The sequence below is a fragment of the Myotis nattereri genome, assembly GCF_964212035.1.
Source record: "Myotis nattereri genome assembly, chromosome: X".
NCBI classification, from domain to species: Eukaryota; Metazoa; Chordata; class Mammalia; order Chiroptera; family Vespertilionidae; genus Myotis; species Myotis nattereri.
In genome coordinates, this window is record NC_138078.1 from 106,300,031 (window position 1) to 106,313,688 (window position 13,658).

At 37.7% G+C, this 13,658-nt stretch overlaps 1 protein-coding gene across 2 annotated transcripts in view; it reads left to right on the plus strand.

The window, feature by feature from the left end:
• PLS3 (plastin 3) overlaps positions 1 to 13,658 on the plus strand; it is an 89,363-nt gene that overhangs the window by 43,890 nt on the left and 31,815 nt on the right. For both annotated transcript variants that reach the window (XM_081081241.1, XM_081081242.1), the window contains exons 2-3: positions 6,189 to 6,261; positions 8,228 to 8,311. In XM_081081241.1, the coding sequence (XP_080937367.1) occupies positions 8,248 to 8,311 (64 nt within the window). In that variant the 5' untranslated portion in view covers positions 6,189 to 6,261; positions 8,228 to 8,247. The remainder of the gene's footprint in view (positions 1 to 6,188; positions 6,262 to 8,227; positions 8,312 to 13,658) is intronic.

The following is a 13,658-nucleotide window of genomic DNA, read 5'->3' on the forward strand; positions in this document are numbered from 1 at the left end:
GAATCATTGGGAAACATGATTTGGGAGAGGATGAGGCTTCTGCTGAACCTTGAAGTTTGAGTAGAATTTGGATCGGGAGAGAAGAAAAAGAAAGGGGAGAGCATTATAAATGTGAGAGGCAGATACGCAGAGAGGGGGTTATTACTAGGAGAAAGGGAAAGGAGGGGCAGGATGAAATAAAAGGTACTATTGTTGAAAGGTAAAATGGGTTAGATGTGATTAGTAGGACCATTCTAGAGGACCTTGGAATATCATCAGGCAGAGATTAGATGATCTGTTTAGACAGAAGCAATTAAAGCTTCCTAAAATGGGTTACTGACATGATCAAAATGGTTGTAGGCACTAGTTGTGGGTTATTTTTAATTCAAATGATATTTATTGAGAATGCATTGAATCCATACATTACACCAAGTGCTCTGGTGAATACAGGGATGAGTACACTTGTATCTCTAATAAAGTTTATAGTCTTGTTGGTGAAATATGTTCATTCAGTAAGTCTTTGTTGAGGAGGCTATATAGCATTAATGGTTGAGGATACTGACTTTGGTGTCAGGCAGACCTGGGTTTGAGACCTGGCTCTGCCTCTCTATGTGACTTTCTTTATGAAAGTTATTCAAATTCTCTAAGCCAGTTTGCTCTGCTGTAAAACGGGAATAACAATATCACCTGGTTCATAGAGGTTTTCTGAGAAATAACTTGGATAATGTATATAAAGCATTTAGTACAGTCCATGCAAATAATAAGTCCTTCATAAATGTTAGCTGCTATAATATAAACTTACAATGATATGTTATTATAGTGTCTTAATTATTATTATTACCTACTCTGGAGACACTGTGATAGGGGCTGGGAATATGAGGATGAATGGGATATAGTATCGTCTATCAAAGAACTTTGCATAATAGTATTAAATGCTATCATTGTGGTGACTATATTTTCCCATTCAAAAATTGGTACATATGGTCTGAGAGTAAAATGATATTTAAAATTGGCTATAATAGAAGAAAACAGCCAAAACCGGTTTGGCTCAGTGGATAGAGCGTCGGCCTGTGGACTGAAAGGTCTCAGGTTCGATTCCGGTCGGGGGCATGTACCTGGGTTGCGGGCATTTCCCCAGTGGGGGATGTGCAGGAGGCAGCTGATCGATGTTTCTCTCTCATCGATGTTTCTAACTCTCTATCTCTCTCCCTTCCTCTCTGTAAAAAAATTAATAAAATATATTAAAAAAAATAGAAGAAAACACACAATTCTGTGAGAGTATTGGGAGAGAGAATTTTTGTCTCAAATGGGGCAGTCTGAAGAGACTTCCTTAAAGATGCTCTTGAAGAATAGATAGGAGATTGGTGAAGAGCATTCCACAGAGAAGGCCTGAAGGTGAGGAAATACATGGTCTGCTTGGGGAATGGGGTATCTTTATAGAGTGTGATTCAAGAGTACAGTGCATATAATGGGAAATAACATTGGGAAGATTGGCAGGTATCAATATAGAAAGTTTAGGGCCTTGAATGTTGTGGTTTAAAGTTGGGGCTTTTTGGTATGAAATATATCATAGATCTGCTCTTCAGAAAGTTAGCAGTGTCAAGGTTACATTGGAGGGAGACAAGACTATATACATTAGCTAAAAAGGCTTTTGGCGTAAGCCAGACATGAGATGATAAAATTGTATGATGGAAGAATCCAGAATGCTTAGTGATTTATTTCACCCCTTCCTCTTGCTTCTTGTAGCCAAATTTTAGTCCCAAATTTGTAGACCTGGAGACAGAGGAAAGTGGGTAAGGTGAAAAGGAGACCTGGTTTAGCAGGAGAGATTGTTGAAAGTGGGGAAATAATGTAGCAATAAGTTCAATTGTAGACAATCAGACTTTCCTGACTGGAATCCTCCTCACTGAGCTTCCTTCTCCTTTGGCCAGCGGGTCAATTCCAGTTTTTTACTGTAGCCCTTCTAAGTTGGACCTGACTGTCTGCTCCAGTTGTGTCTGTCACAAACCCTAGACACAGTGCTCCAACCACACTGTCTTTCTCCAGCTCCAGAATGGCATCTCCTCTTTGTCTCTGTGCCTAGAATGTCTTTACCAGTGATATCTGTCTCAGGTATTCTTATTTATGTCCTAAGATAAAGTTCAAAAGTTACTTGCTCTGGAAAACCTTTCCTGACACCCACCACTCAGTAAATATGACTGTAATAGCATGAAAGCACTCATATTATGTCTTTGTTTTTCCATCTGTTTTCCCCACTAGACAGCTCCCCAAGAGAAGGGCTTTGGATCCTCGTTTTCTATATCTGCAGCACCCAACACTGCCAGGCACCTACCAAGCCTTCAATTACGGCTTGAGTATCCTATATAATAAAAGCATAATATGCAAATCGACCAAACAGCGGAGTGGCCAGTCACTCTGATGCACACTGACAACCAGGGGGCAGACGCTCAACGCAGGAGTTGCCCCTTGGTGGTCAGTGCACTCCCGCAGGGGGAGTGCCACTCAGCCAGAAGCCAGGCTCACAGCTGGCAAGCACAGCAGGGGTGGCAGGAGCCTCTCCCCGCTCTGCTGTAGGCAGGCAGTAAGAGCTAGGGGTCCTGGACTGTGAGAGCCCCAGACTGCAAGAGGGATGTCTGCCTGCCAGCTTAGGCCCAATTCCCAGGGGAGGGGGGGGGAGCAGGCCTAAGTCCACAGGCAGACATCCACTAAGGGGTCCTGGACTGTGAGAGGGCGCAGGCCGGGCTGAGAGGACCCACCCCCTGCCCCCGTGCACAAATCTCAGGCACCGGGCCTCTAGTAAATAAATAAGTGGGTGAATATGGTAGACATTCAAGTTGAAATCTAAAGTCATTTGGAAACACAGAACTGGAGCTTGAGCAATCATAGTAAGAGTAGGTGAGCTGTAGCTCGGGATGTTATACGCCCATCTGACATGGAGACTAGTGCTGTTGACTTGCCTAACTAGGGAGGAGGCAGGGTGGCAGTTTCTGTTGGTATAGGTAGGTATGTGAAGTGTGGGTGTTCTAAAGCTCTGCCTTTTTTGGATGGAGAAAGGGGATACATACACACCTTTTTTGTAGAATGTTCACATGGCAGTGACTGGTGGTTTTTCTTTTCATTTATAGTAAAATACTGTATTCTTCCATGTTTTATTCACTCTGTTGCTCTCTTCATGATACTAGTGTAAGTACTAGTATGTGTTGCCAGGTCTCTGATTTAAGGAATCAGCCTTGCTTTCCCAATTCTATTTACCTGTCATACCAGTGGTTGGGATAGTCTATGGTGAATCTATCCCCTGCTATTTTCTTTTAGGTGCCTTTCAATTTCAAGGAAAAAAAAATAAAGTTCATGATCAACTCTTAATTATCCTGGGTTGAGTTTTTCAACGTGTGTGCCCAGCCTCCTGGCCCACATGGTAGTGAATGACACAGACTAGTAAATAGATTTCTCAGTCAGCTGCATTCCTAAAGTGAAACACCTTAGGGGAAAACAGGCACCCCCTCCTCATCCCCAGCAAATACCTTTCAGAATTTGAGTAATAGTTTCAGGTATTTATTTGCAGGTATACCTTTCTCAACAAAGATTTGTGTTCAGGGTTAAGTGTAGTTAAATGAGCCAGTGGAGTGGTTTCATAATTGCCGTATTGTTAGTCAAACTCCGTAATTAGGGATGACTTCATAGGCATAAGATTCCTCTATGGGTAACGCCCTAAATTCAAACCCTGTTGTACACCATATCCTTTTATGAAAAAAACAAAAACAAGGTTTTGTTTGCTTTTGTTTTATTGCCTTATTTGAAAATCTCTTTTCCTGTGCCTCAGATGTTTAGGGAGAGAGAGGGTTTGCTTTTTCCCTTTATAGAGGAGGCAGGCTTAGGAGCTAGAGACCCATCAAAGTACTTTGCAGATGAGAGAATTGAGAAAAATTCGGAGAGCCTGGGAGATTTTACTGTTGATTAGTATTTCATTTGGTAAGTTTAAATGGAAGGAAAATATATTTATTTATTTAAAAAAAAAAAAAAAACAGTAGCTCTGTCTCTATGTGTGTCTCTCTCTCCATGTAAATAAAGTTCACTTTTGTGGGGAAAGTCATTTTCTTTTTGCCTGTAAGTCACATACTGTGAATTTGAGGTTGAACTTTTTTATTTAGCAAGTAATATATACTTTTTACCTCTTCACTTTTTATTTTTCATTACTTATGAAAAATGTGCAAATTGTGAGGAATGGACAATATTGACAAGCTGTTAGCTATTTTTAAAAGTGGTCCTGAAATATTTAGAGTAAAATTTGTTTCCTTTTTACTATCTACTGGCCTCTCTTGAAGTTATATTTAGAAACGCCTAATGAAGGAACCAAATGATTCCTGGGTAAAAAGTAGCTGACAGGTTTTCTTTAGACCCATCCTCCTTAAATTACTTTGACTAAAGGCTTATAATTTTTATATATGAAGAGGATCTATTATTCTCTGTAGTCAATAATTATAGGGCAAATGAGATAACTTTTCATAAATCCCATTTAAAAGGTTCTTAGTAGAACTTATGCCTTAAACAGAGTGGGGCAAAAATACATTTACCGTTGTTCGTATGGAAAATAACACAATAGTAATACAGGAATAAACTCGGTTTCACATACTTACAATGGTAAACCTACTTTTTACCTGTACTGTGTTTATGTAACTGCTCACAATTACTTAGCCATTCATTTATTCCCCATTTTCTTTCATTTGTATTTTCTAGTTTTAGCTCACATACTTCAGAGTAGCATTTAGTTATTTACTTTCAAATAATTATAAATAAATACATTTGGATATATTTAAATGAAAGTCTCCTAACTTAAACTATTATGTTATTCTGGACCAAACTTGCCTGGAAATGTTCTGGGTATATACCGTTCCAGTTCTCCCTTTACCTCTTAATGTCTCCTGTGGATGAAAAGTCTGAGAGACGGGTGTAAAGAAGTCACTTTAAGCTTTCATTGAGGCAATTACACAGGACTGAGAAATTAGAAAACTTGCACGTATAGTTTGGGGTTTTTAATGCTGTGTTGTATTAATACATTTTTAAGCATATGGGTGCCTTCAAATCATTTCCATGAGATCTTAGTGTTTCCTACCTGCGTAAAGGGGAACAAAAGTACTGTTTTCCTGGCCTATGTGAGAAGGAATTAACCTTTACAATTTCCAGAGCCTCTTTCCTTCTGTATCTTTTTGTTTTTTTGACAGAATAGGTCTTTTTAAAAATTTATTTGATTTTGAGAGGGGGGGGGGAAGGGGAGGGAGAAGGAGGGAGAGACAGACAGACAGACATCCACATCAATTTGTCGTTCCACCCATCCAGACACTCACTCATTGGTTGATTAGTGTATGTGCCTTGACAGGCCACCGGTCAAACCGCAACCTTGCCTGTCAAACCAACGGAGCTACCCTGCCAGGGCACTTTCTGTATCTTTTATTGCCGCCACTAATTCATTTTGTGTTGAATTGTAGTTGTTTATATGTTTGACTTCCCTAGATTGTAAATACCTTGAGGATAGGAACTAGGCAGCTAACAGATGCCTAAAACATTGGCAAAAATTGTGTGAGGATAGAGGTCTGTGTGTGCTGGAGGGGCATGAAGAGGGAAAGAGACTTCTGGCCTGTTCTGCCCTGCTGACTGCAAAGGGGAGAAGTGGAAGGATTTAGTCAGAAGCCACTGGTCAGCAGGAATGAAGGGTGGGGCAGGCGGTGTTATGTCCAGAACCATCTTTGTCAATTTTCTTCTGCGTGGAAGTGATGTGGTAGTATGAAAATAAAATCAGAAGTCTTTTTTTTTAAAAAAAACCTCACATACTTTAGATTATTCCTGACTCTCAAACTACCCAAACTGGAAAGGACTTTTAGAGATAAAGGAGAGGCCACATGTTTTGGATTTTCAGAGGCAGGCTCACTTTCAGACTTTCTGTGCCCTTGTTCTGTATGCTATAATCCATTGAGATGGGTAATAATTCTGTATTGAAAGCATGCTTACTAAAATGCGCATAAAGAAAATTGGAATAAATCCTCCATAGTATTTTTGTAATCACAAGTGTTGAACCTCATATTAATAAAGTATAGAATACTTTTTAAAAGCATTATCATTGGGTTGCAGCTTAAGAAAAATTTTCTTTCTTTTTATGCTTAATCTATAAAATACCTGACTTCAGAGCTAAGTGAAGATCTTTCTTTACCTTATAGATCCTGAGACCACTCAGAAAAGTGTTTTTACCCAACTTATCTACTGAGAAGTTGTGACATCTTGACATCACAGGTAAGGAAAGTTTGTGAACAGGCAAGTTCTATTTTAGGTTCTTTAAAAGTCTGTTTTTAATTAATTCTTTTAATTGGTCATTATAAGTGTGTATTGCATTATGGTGGAAACTGAGCTAATAGTATAATATGGTCATTTTAAAATTCCCCAAGAATTTAAGAAACCTGTCTTTGAATTCCAGTTCTGTGGTCCCTCCGAGCCTAAGTTATATAATAAGAAAAAAGGCAGTAAGTATATTCACCTCATAAGGCTGTTGTGAGAGTTCAGGGAATGAACATGACTATGAAGTTATCTAATGTAGCGCTTGGTACATAGTTGCTGAATGGATGAATTTATTACAGTACTGTTTTATTGGTGCCTTACCATGTGTCTGAGACTGTGATGAATTCCAGAAATGACAACTGTGGCTGTGAAAAAGACAGATGCGGCCCAGCTCTCTCTTGAGAGCCTCTCTCTACTGAGTATCAGGCTTTAATGTAAAAAAGATGGATTGTGAGTAGTTTTTAAACTTCCAATAAAAATGTCTAACATGGATAAATATAAGTTCTCAAATTTGTATTGTGTACTATAGAGTTTGTGAAATTTAACACATTGAATAACTTTTCTGAAAAGGCAACACATTTAGGGCAGTGAAACTTTTGCTACTTTACTGGTGGATATATGTTATTAGGTATTGTTTGTCCAAACCCATAGACTGTACAACATCAAGAGTAAACCTAATGTAAACTATGGACTTTGGGTGATTATAATGTGTTAATGTAGGTTGTAACAAACGTACCAGTCTGGTGCAGGATGTCGATAATGGAAGAGACTTGTGTATGAGGGCAAAAAGCTACATAAGAACTGAACTCTACTTTGTTCAATTTTGCTATGAACCTAAAGCTATTCTAAAAAGTAAAAGTCCTTAAAAAGATTAAAGGGGGTAAAAAGAGAGGCAAAAAAGCAACACACAATTGTTTTCATTGCCTTGTTTCTAAAAATTGTTAATAGGTTTGTATTTTGGGATTAACCTTGTGGTACACACCCCCTTTATGTATTGTAATTTTTCTGCAAAGGTTCAGATCATAAATATTGTGAGCCAAGAAGCAAAATCAAGAATATTATGTTATTGATATCAAGGATATAACATTGTTTACACAAAATTTTACTGGTGAAATTTAAAATAAAATAATTAAGTACATTTTTTAAAGTAATTCAGGTCTACTGATGAAAAGAATGGAATTTGTGGGAGATAACATTTCACTTAACTGGGGTTCAAAGTTAATGGGCCTTATCATCAAAATTGACTGCAAATGTTTGTTTATCTATACTCAGCCCAGATTTGGCCCAAAGGCCAGAGTTTGCCAACCCCTGCTCTATTGGTGAAATATGTAAAATTATTAGCCAAATCGGAAAGGGGGTAAACTCAAATGATATGTGCATAAAGATATGTTTATTAGCACATGTGTATTTCTATATCAAGGCCAAATGTAATTTGTGCTATTTAAACATCAATGTTAAAGCAGCTTGATGGAAAAATGGTAACTATAAGGTGAAGGACATGTTAATTAACCCTACTGTGCTAATCATTGCACAATGTATGCATATATCAAATTACCAAGTTCTACACCTTAAATTTACACATTATATGCCAATTATATCTCAATAAAGCTGGAAAATGGAAAGAAACAGTAAGATAAATTTAAAAATAAATGGATCATTGGAAAAGTTCTATTTTCCATGAATCTTTGGTCATGTAATTTTGACTTTTAGTTTTGGAAATATTTTTTTAGTAACTTTTGGTAAATGATCAACTTCTCATTTATTTGCTTTCTTTAGCTTGGCTACAGCTACTAATATGGGAATCTATTCAGATGGTATTGGTTTTCTGTTTAAATTATTGCAAAGATGAGAATTTCACAAGAGTACTTATAATATATTTATCACAAAGTTTTTAAAGTCTGAAACCTTTTGCGTTTCTCTTTAGGACTTCTTTAAATAGATGAGATGGCTACCACTCAGATTTCCAAAGATGAGCTTGACGAACTCAAAGAGGCCTTTGCAAAAGTTGGTAAGTTTTTTTTATAGTATAACTATAGTAAAGCAGTCTTTATTGGCCCTAATTAAAGTTATTTCTCTAAAAAATTATATGAGTGGTTAATTTTAAACCTTAGGGCAAGATAGCTAAAATCGATGGGATAAAGTTTTAAAAGCCACACTTAAACTTTATTATTTATAATTATATCTACTATCTATCTAACATGGCCAAAGGTTTTTGGTTCAGGATCCCAGTCCTTAATCAGGGCTGTCGTGGCTCCTGAAATTTTAAACAAATTTTGTGGTGTTATCATATTTGGTGAATCATTTTTCTGAGGAGAGGATTTGGAGCTTTTACGATATTCTCAAAGGGATGTGTGACCCCTGAAAATGTTAAAGGATCATCAGATGCTGCTTTCCCTTTCCCTAATTAGCTTGGCTTTCTTGCTTTTTTCATGTATCTTCAGTGCCTTTGCATAATGCAGGCTGTTCTACCTTCACATTAAATTATAGCATCAATATAGGATGGGAAGGCATAATATGCCATCTGGTTTATCATACTTTAACATCATATAGCAAGTCTTAGAATTTTGCAGCTATGGAAGCAGTTTATATATAGTATTTACATGAAAATCTCAGTGCTCAGGTAAAGTCAGTAGAGATAATGAGAAAATGGTAAGAGCTGACTATTGATGAGTCAATGTGTGCTTAGAGAAGTAAACTATTACTACTTGGTATCTCCTTGATTAAAGTGTATAAAGTTAGATTATAGTGATTTGTTGTTTAAAACAGAATCTAGTCTTGACCTATGCAGGAAATCCCATTAGTGAAAAGTACATTTTTGATCAATATTTTCTATGAAGGCATTTATTAGTAACTAGAGGCCCAGTGCACGAAATTCATGCACGGGTAGGGTCCCTAGGCCTGGCCGGCAATCAGGGTCTATCGGGGCCTTCCAGCTGCCGGCTGGGGCCTCCTTTGTTACACGCTGCCCCATGGTGGTATGCACACGTCATAGCAAGCGGTCAAACTCCCAGTCGGTCCAACTCCCGAGGAGACAATTTGCATATTAGCCTTTTATTATATAGGATGGCATGCCTTGGGAAGAATAATGAGCACCAGCCAGAGTGACTATTCATAATCCCATCAGAATTCTAACTAGAAAAGATTAAATTGTCCAGAATCTAACATGATTTGTGTGTGTGTGTGTGTGTGTGTATGAAAACAAAATCAGCCATAGATACCATTTACTGTAAGACTACTACCCAATCTGATATTAGACTGGTTATGAAAACCCAGCAGGTAAATTCTTGGCTGCAAGATTTTTAAAATCTCATTATTCTATAGAAATCACCTTATAATTGTTTTAGAATTATATTTCATTTGAACTTTGTTTTTTTCAAATTCATCTTTCAGTGTTGGGGACAGCCTAATTTGTTTCTTTATGAATAGAATTTTGGGGTAGGGACCATGACTTATTACTGCTATTTTTTATTCTTCAAGGCCTTGCTGCCTCAAATAAATGTTTACTGTTGAATACAGGCCTTTTTCTCATGTACAGAAATATTTCTGTGAACAATATTTTTTAAAACTTGAAGATAAATTAAATATGTTTACCTGATGGAACTGGAATACCTTTTATCAGTAAAAGAGCTTAATTGTTCCTTAAAAGCTTAACAATATAAAGAGGGTTCACCAATTACCTCCATGGAGGAAACAGGGTTAATTGTACTAAGTGAGGGATCAATTAGAGCTTGGATTACAAGAAAGTCTCATCGTTGGAACTGCTGTTTTAATGTTATATTTAGAGGATTTAGGGTTGGCAAACAGCTTCCCAAAGGCAAGAGATTGGACCATATGGCTTATTGGAGTCCCTACCAGGCATATACATATTCCTAATGTATGCAGACTCTTATTACTCTTACTAGAGACCCGGTGCATGAAATTCATGTGGGGTGGGGAGGGAGGTCCCTCAGCCCGACCTGCACCCTCTCCATTCCGGTACCCCTCAGGGGTGTCCAACTGCCGGTTCAGGGGTTGGGCCTAAACTGGCAGTTGGACATCCCTCTCACAATCTGGGACCGCTGGCTCCTAACCCCTCATCTGCCTGCCGGCCTGATCGCCCTAACTGCTCTCCCCTGCCAGCCTGATCACCCCTAACTGCCTCTGCCTCGGACCCGCCACCATGGCTTTGTCCAGATGGACGTCCAGAAGATGTCCGGTATATTTAGCATATTACCCTTTTATTAGTATAGATATGCTGTACTTAGGAATTCTGGAGTCCAAAATTTCTTCCTGTTTTGCATTTTATTATTTTGTATTCCCCCACTCAGTATCTAGTTCAGTGTTACACACATGTTAGTTTCTCAATAAATATTTAATTGATTGAGTCCCAAGGAATTGTATATAGTCTTTTCATGTAGTAGGACTTTGTCATTATCAACTATAAACCCAAAGGGGCCCTTTATTATGAAGATTTTCATCATGGTGGAATTTATTACTAAAGGTTTTGGCCACTACATTATAGCTCATAAAACTTATATATTTTTTCATCATAATAAAGGCTTATGTGTAGTCTTTGAGAAAAGTGTTTAAAGACCCAGCTGAATCTTTTGATTTTCTTTTAAAATCTTTGTAGTTTTTAGTTGTTGTTAGTTATGGAGCCCTCAGCAATTGTCAAAGTTGTTATGGAAATCCTTTTATTTTTTTCATTCGGGAAAACTTGATTTTTTAAAATATTTTTTTATTCTTTTAAGCACTTTATTTTTTAATTTATTTTATTGTTGAGAGTATTAGAGATGTCCCCCATTTTCTCCCCTTTAGAGGAAGGGAGAGGGAGAGAGGGAAACATCAGTGTGAGAGAGAAACATCCTTTGGTCGCCACCCACAAGCACCTGGGCATGTGCCCCGACCTGGTTTGCTTGGAGCCCGGGACGATGCTCAACCAACTGAGCCACTCTGGCCAGGGAAACCTGATGTCAAAAACAAGCTCCATAACTTATTTTCCTGTCAAGGACAATTATTATTTTGGGAGTAGTGAGGACTACTTGATCTCAGTTCATTTGTGACAAAATATGGAAATCATTATATGATTTTTCCCATCTATTAACAAAAATAGCTTTGATTTTCCTCTTTAGAAATTCAGCAAAATCATAGTGTGTGGGGAAAATCTCTGTAATTATTACCACTAGTCATGTGTTTTGTTCAATCAACTTATAGTGCTTTGAAACTCTTTACTAGCAATAAATAGAGTATTAGGGTTTAAAGTTCTCCTTTCACTCACTTTCTGCACCTGCTTAGTGTTAAGCTCCCAGCAGTATATTTTCATTTCATTATTTAAATTTTCTCAACATTTGTTTCCAGTATTTCCCACTGGGATGGCAGAAGCCTTGGCTCTCACTTTGTTCCTACTTCATGATGTTTCTGTTTGAATTGAAATGCTGCAATGCTGCATAAGTTCTTCCTAAAGAAGAATAATTTAAAACTTTCAGAACACTTAGGAAGTTAATATTTACCAACTAGAATGTCTTTTACATTCTGATTTTGCTAGATCATTTGGATGATTACTTGGAATAAAGATCAATTTATGGAATGTAAGTCTTTTCTGATTGGCCTTTAATCCTGCAAACACATCTGACTTTTTCTCTCCTAAGCAATCACTAGCTACTGTGCTTTTAAAAAAAATGAATTCAGCAGTTTTGAAATAAAAGAATAATGGGGTTTCTTAAATGACTAGGAATAGTATGGCTATATTCCTTTGAGGTTGCACACCAAACTAAGCCAAGAAATGTTGGTTATGGTGGTTGTAGCTATAGCAGATTTTCTCATCTCAGGAAGTTGAGTTGTTTCAAGTTACTTGATATTCTCTAGTATATAAAAACCACATCAGGGTGATGCCACAAAAAAACATGGTGGTTTAGTTTGATTTACTTTTAGTATTCAATAAAACTACACCAGTGCATATTTGTTTAATTATGACTTAAAAAATAAAACTATAGCCCAACCAAAGAAATAAACTGGCCAGTACTCTTTCACGGTGCCATCTGGTTAATTACAGATGGAATATTAGAAATGGAGGTCTTAGAATCGCTTGAAAAACCATGTTTTGACAGTATGGAAGATAGAATAAAAGTGTGTAAAAAAAAAGTCATCAAAGACAATAAAAATTCTGCAAATGCTAAAAAGGTGTGTGAGTATGTGGGGGGGGGGGAGAGCAGGAGCACATGTGTGTGAGAATGCACTCATGAGAGCATGTGTGTAGCTGTGAACTAGTATGTGTTTTTAAGGTGGGAGAATGGCAGCAAGTGGAAAATGATGGTCCTGCTAGAAATTTTGAGTTGGAAAAGAATTGCTAGACAACACTTTTGATTGTCTGTCTCAACTCTCTAGCCTTGTTCAGCCTTCAGCTGTACTTGACCTCCACCTTAGGGGATCCACTATTAGTATGAACTCTTGGGTAGGAACCTTCATTCTACCTTTAGCTGGGACGCATTAAACTACCTCATATATTTGCTAAACTGAGCTACCTCAAAAGGTATAAGCTGGGAAAGGCAAAATTCATGTTCAGCTAAGCATCTGGAGATGTTTAGCAGCTGCCTTTTCTAAAGTTTTAATGCCAATGAAAGCTTGACTTTACTGCTTAGATTTTAGGGTGGAATATAATCTAAATTCTTCTGCACAAGTCTTTTGGCTGAGTATTTTAAATGAACATATTGTGTGCTTTCATGGACATGTAAGGTCACGTGTGTATGTGTGTAAATCCATTATTGTTACATTCCTTTTGTCTTTTTTAGTGCAAAAATTTTGTGGAATATATTGGTTAAACTAAATGGAACTTTTAAACCAAGCTTTTCGGAAAGGAAGTGCATCTGCACTTGATTGGTTTTCTTCTTTAAGTCCTAAAGAGCACTGTCCAGGGTGGGTTAGTAAAGAGGTTGCATCTGTGTGGCAGATGAGGACCCACATATGCATCCTCTTTACAAAGAAAGATGCTAGATTTAGACAGAGACAAGGATGGTTAAAGCAACACACACACACACACACACACACACACAAAACCTGGGGGTCAAAGGGAATCCCAGTCTTCCTTACTGTCAGGTTTATAAGACGAAGTAGCACCCCAAAAGATGCGTCTGAAGTGATAGATTGCTCCACATACCACCTGAACATGGGCAGTGTAAAACAGCAGCTAAAATCAAAACCACTTGAATTCTGGCTCAGCTTTCTCCAGACAAGTACTTAAAATAGCTTAAATAACAGGATGCAAGGGGAGGGAAAACATTTCCTTTTAAGGATATGCATTCTTGGTGTGATTCAAACTTCTGCAGGAACATGGCTGCATAATAAGTTTATTTACTTTAAGGTTACTTGGGGGAGGGTGT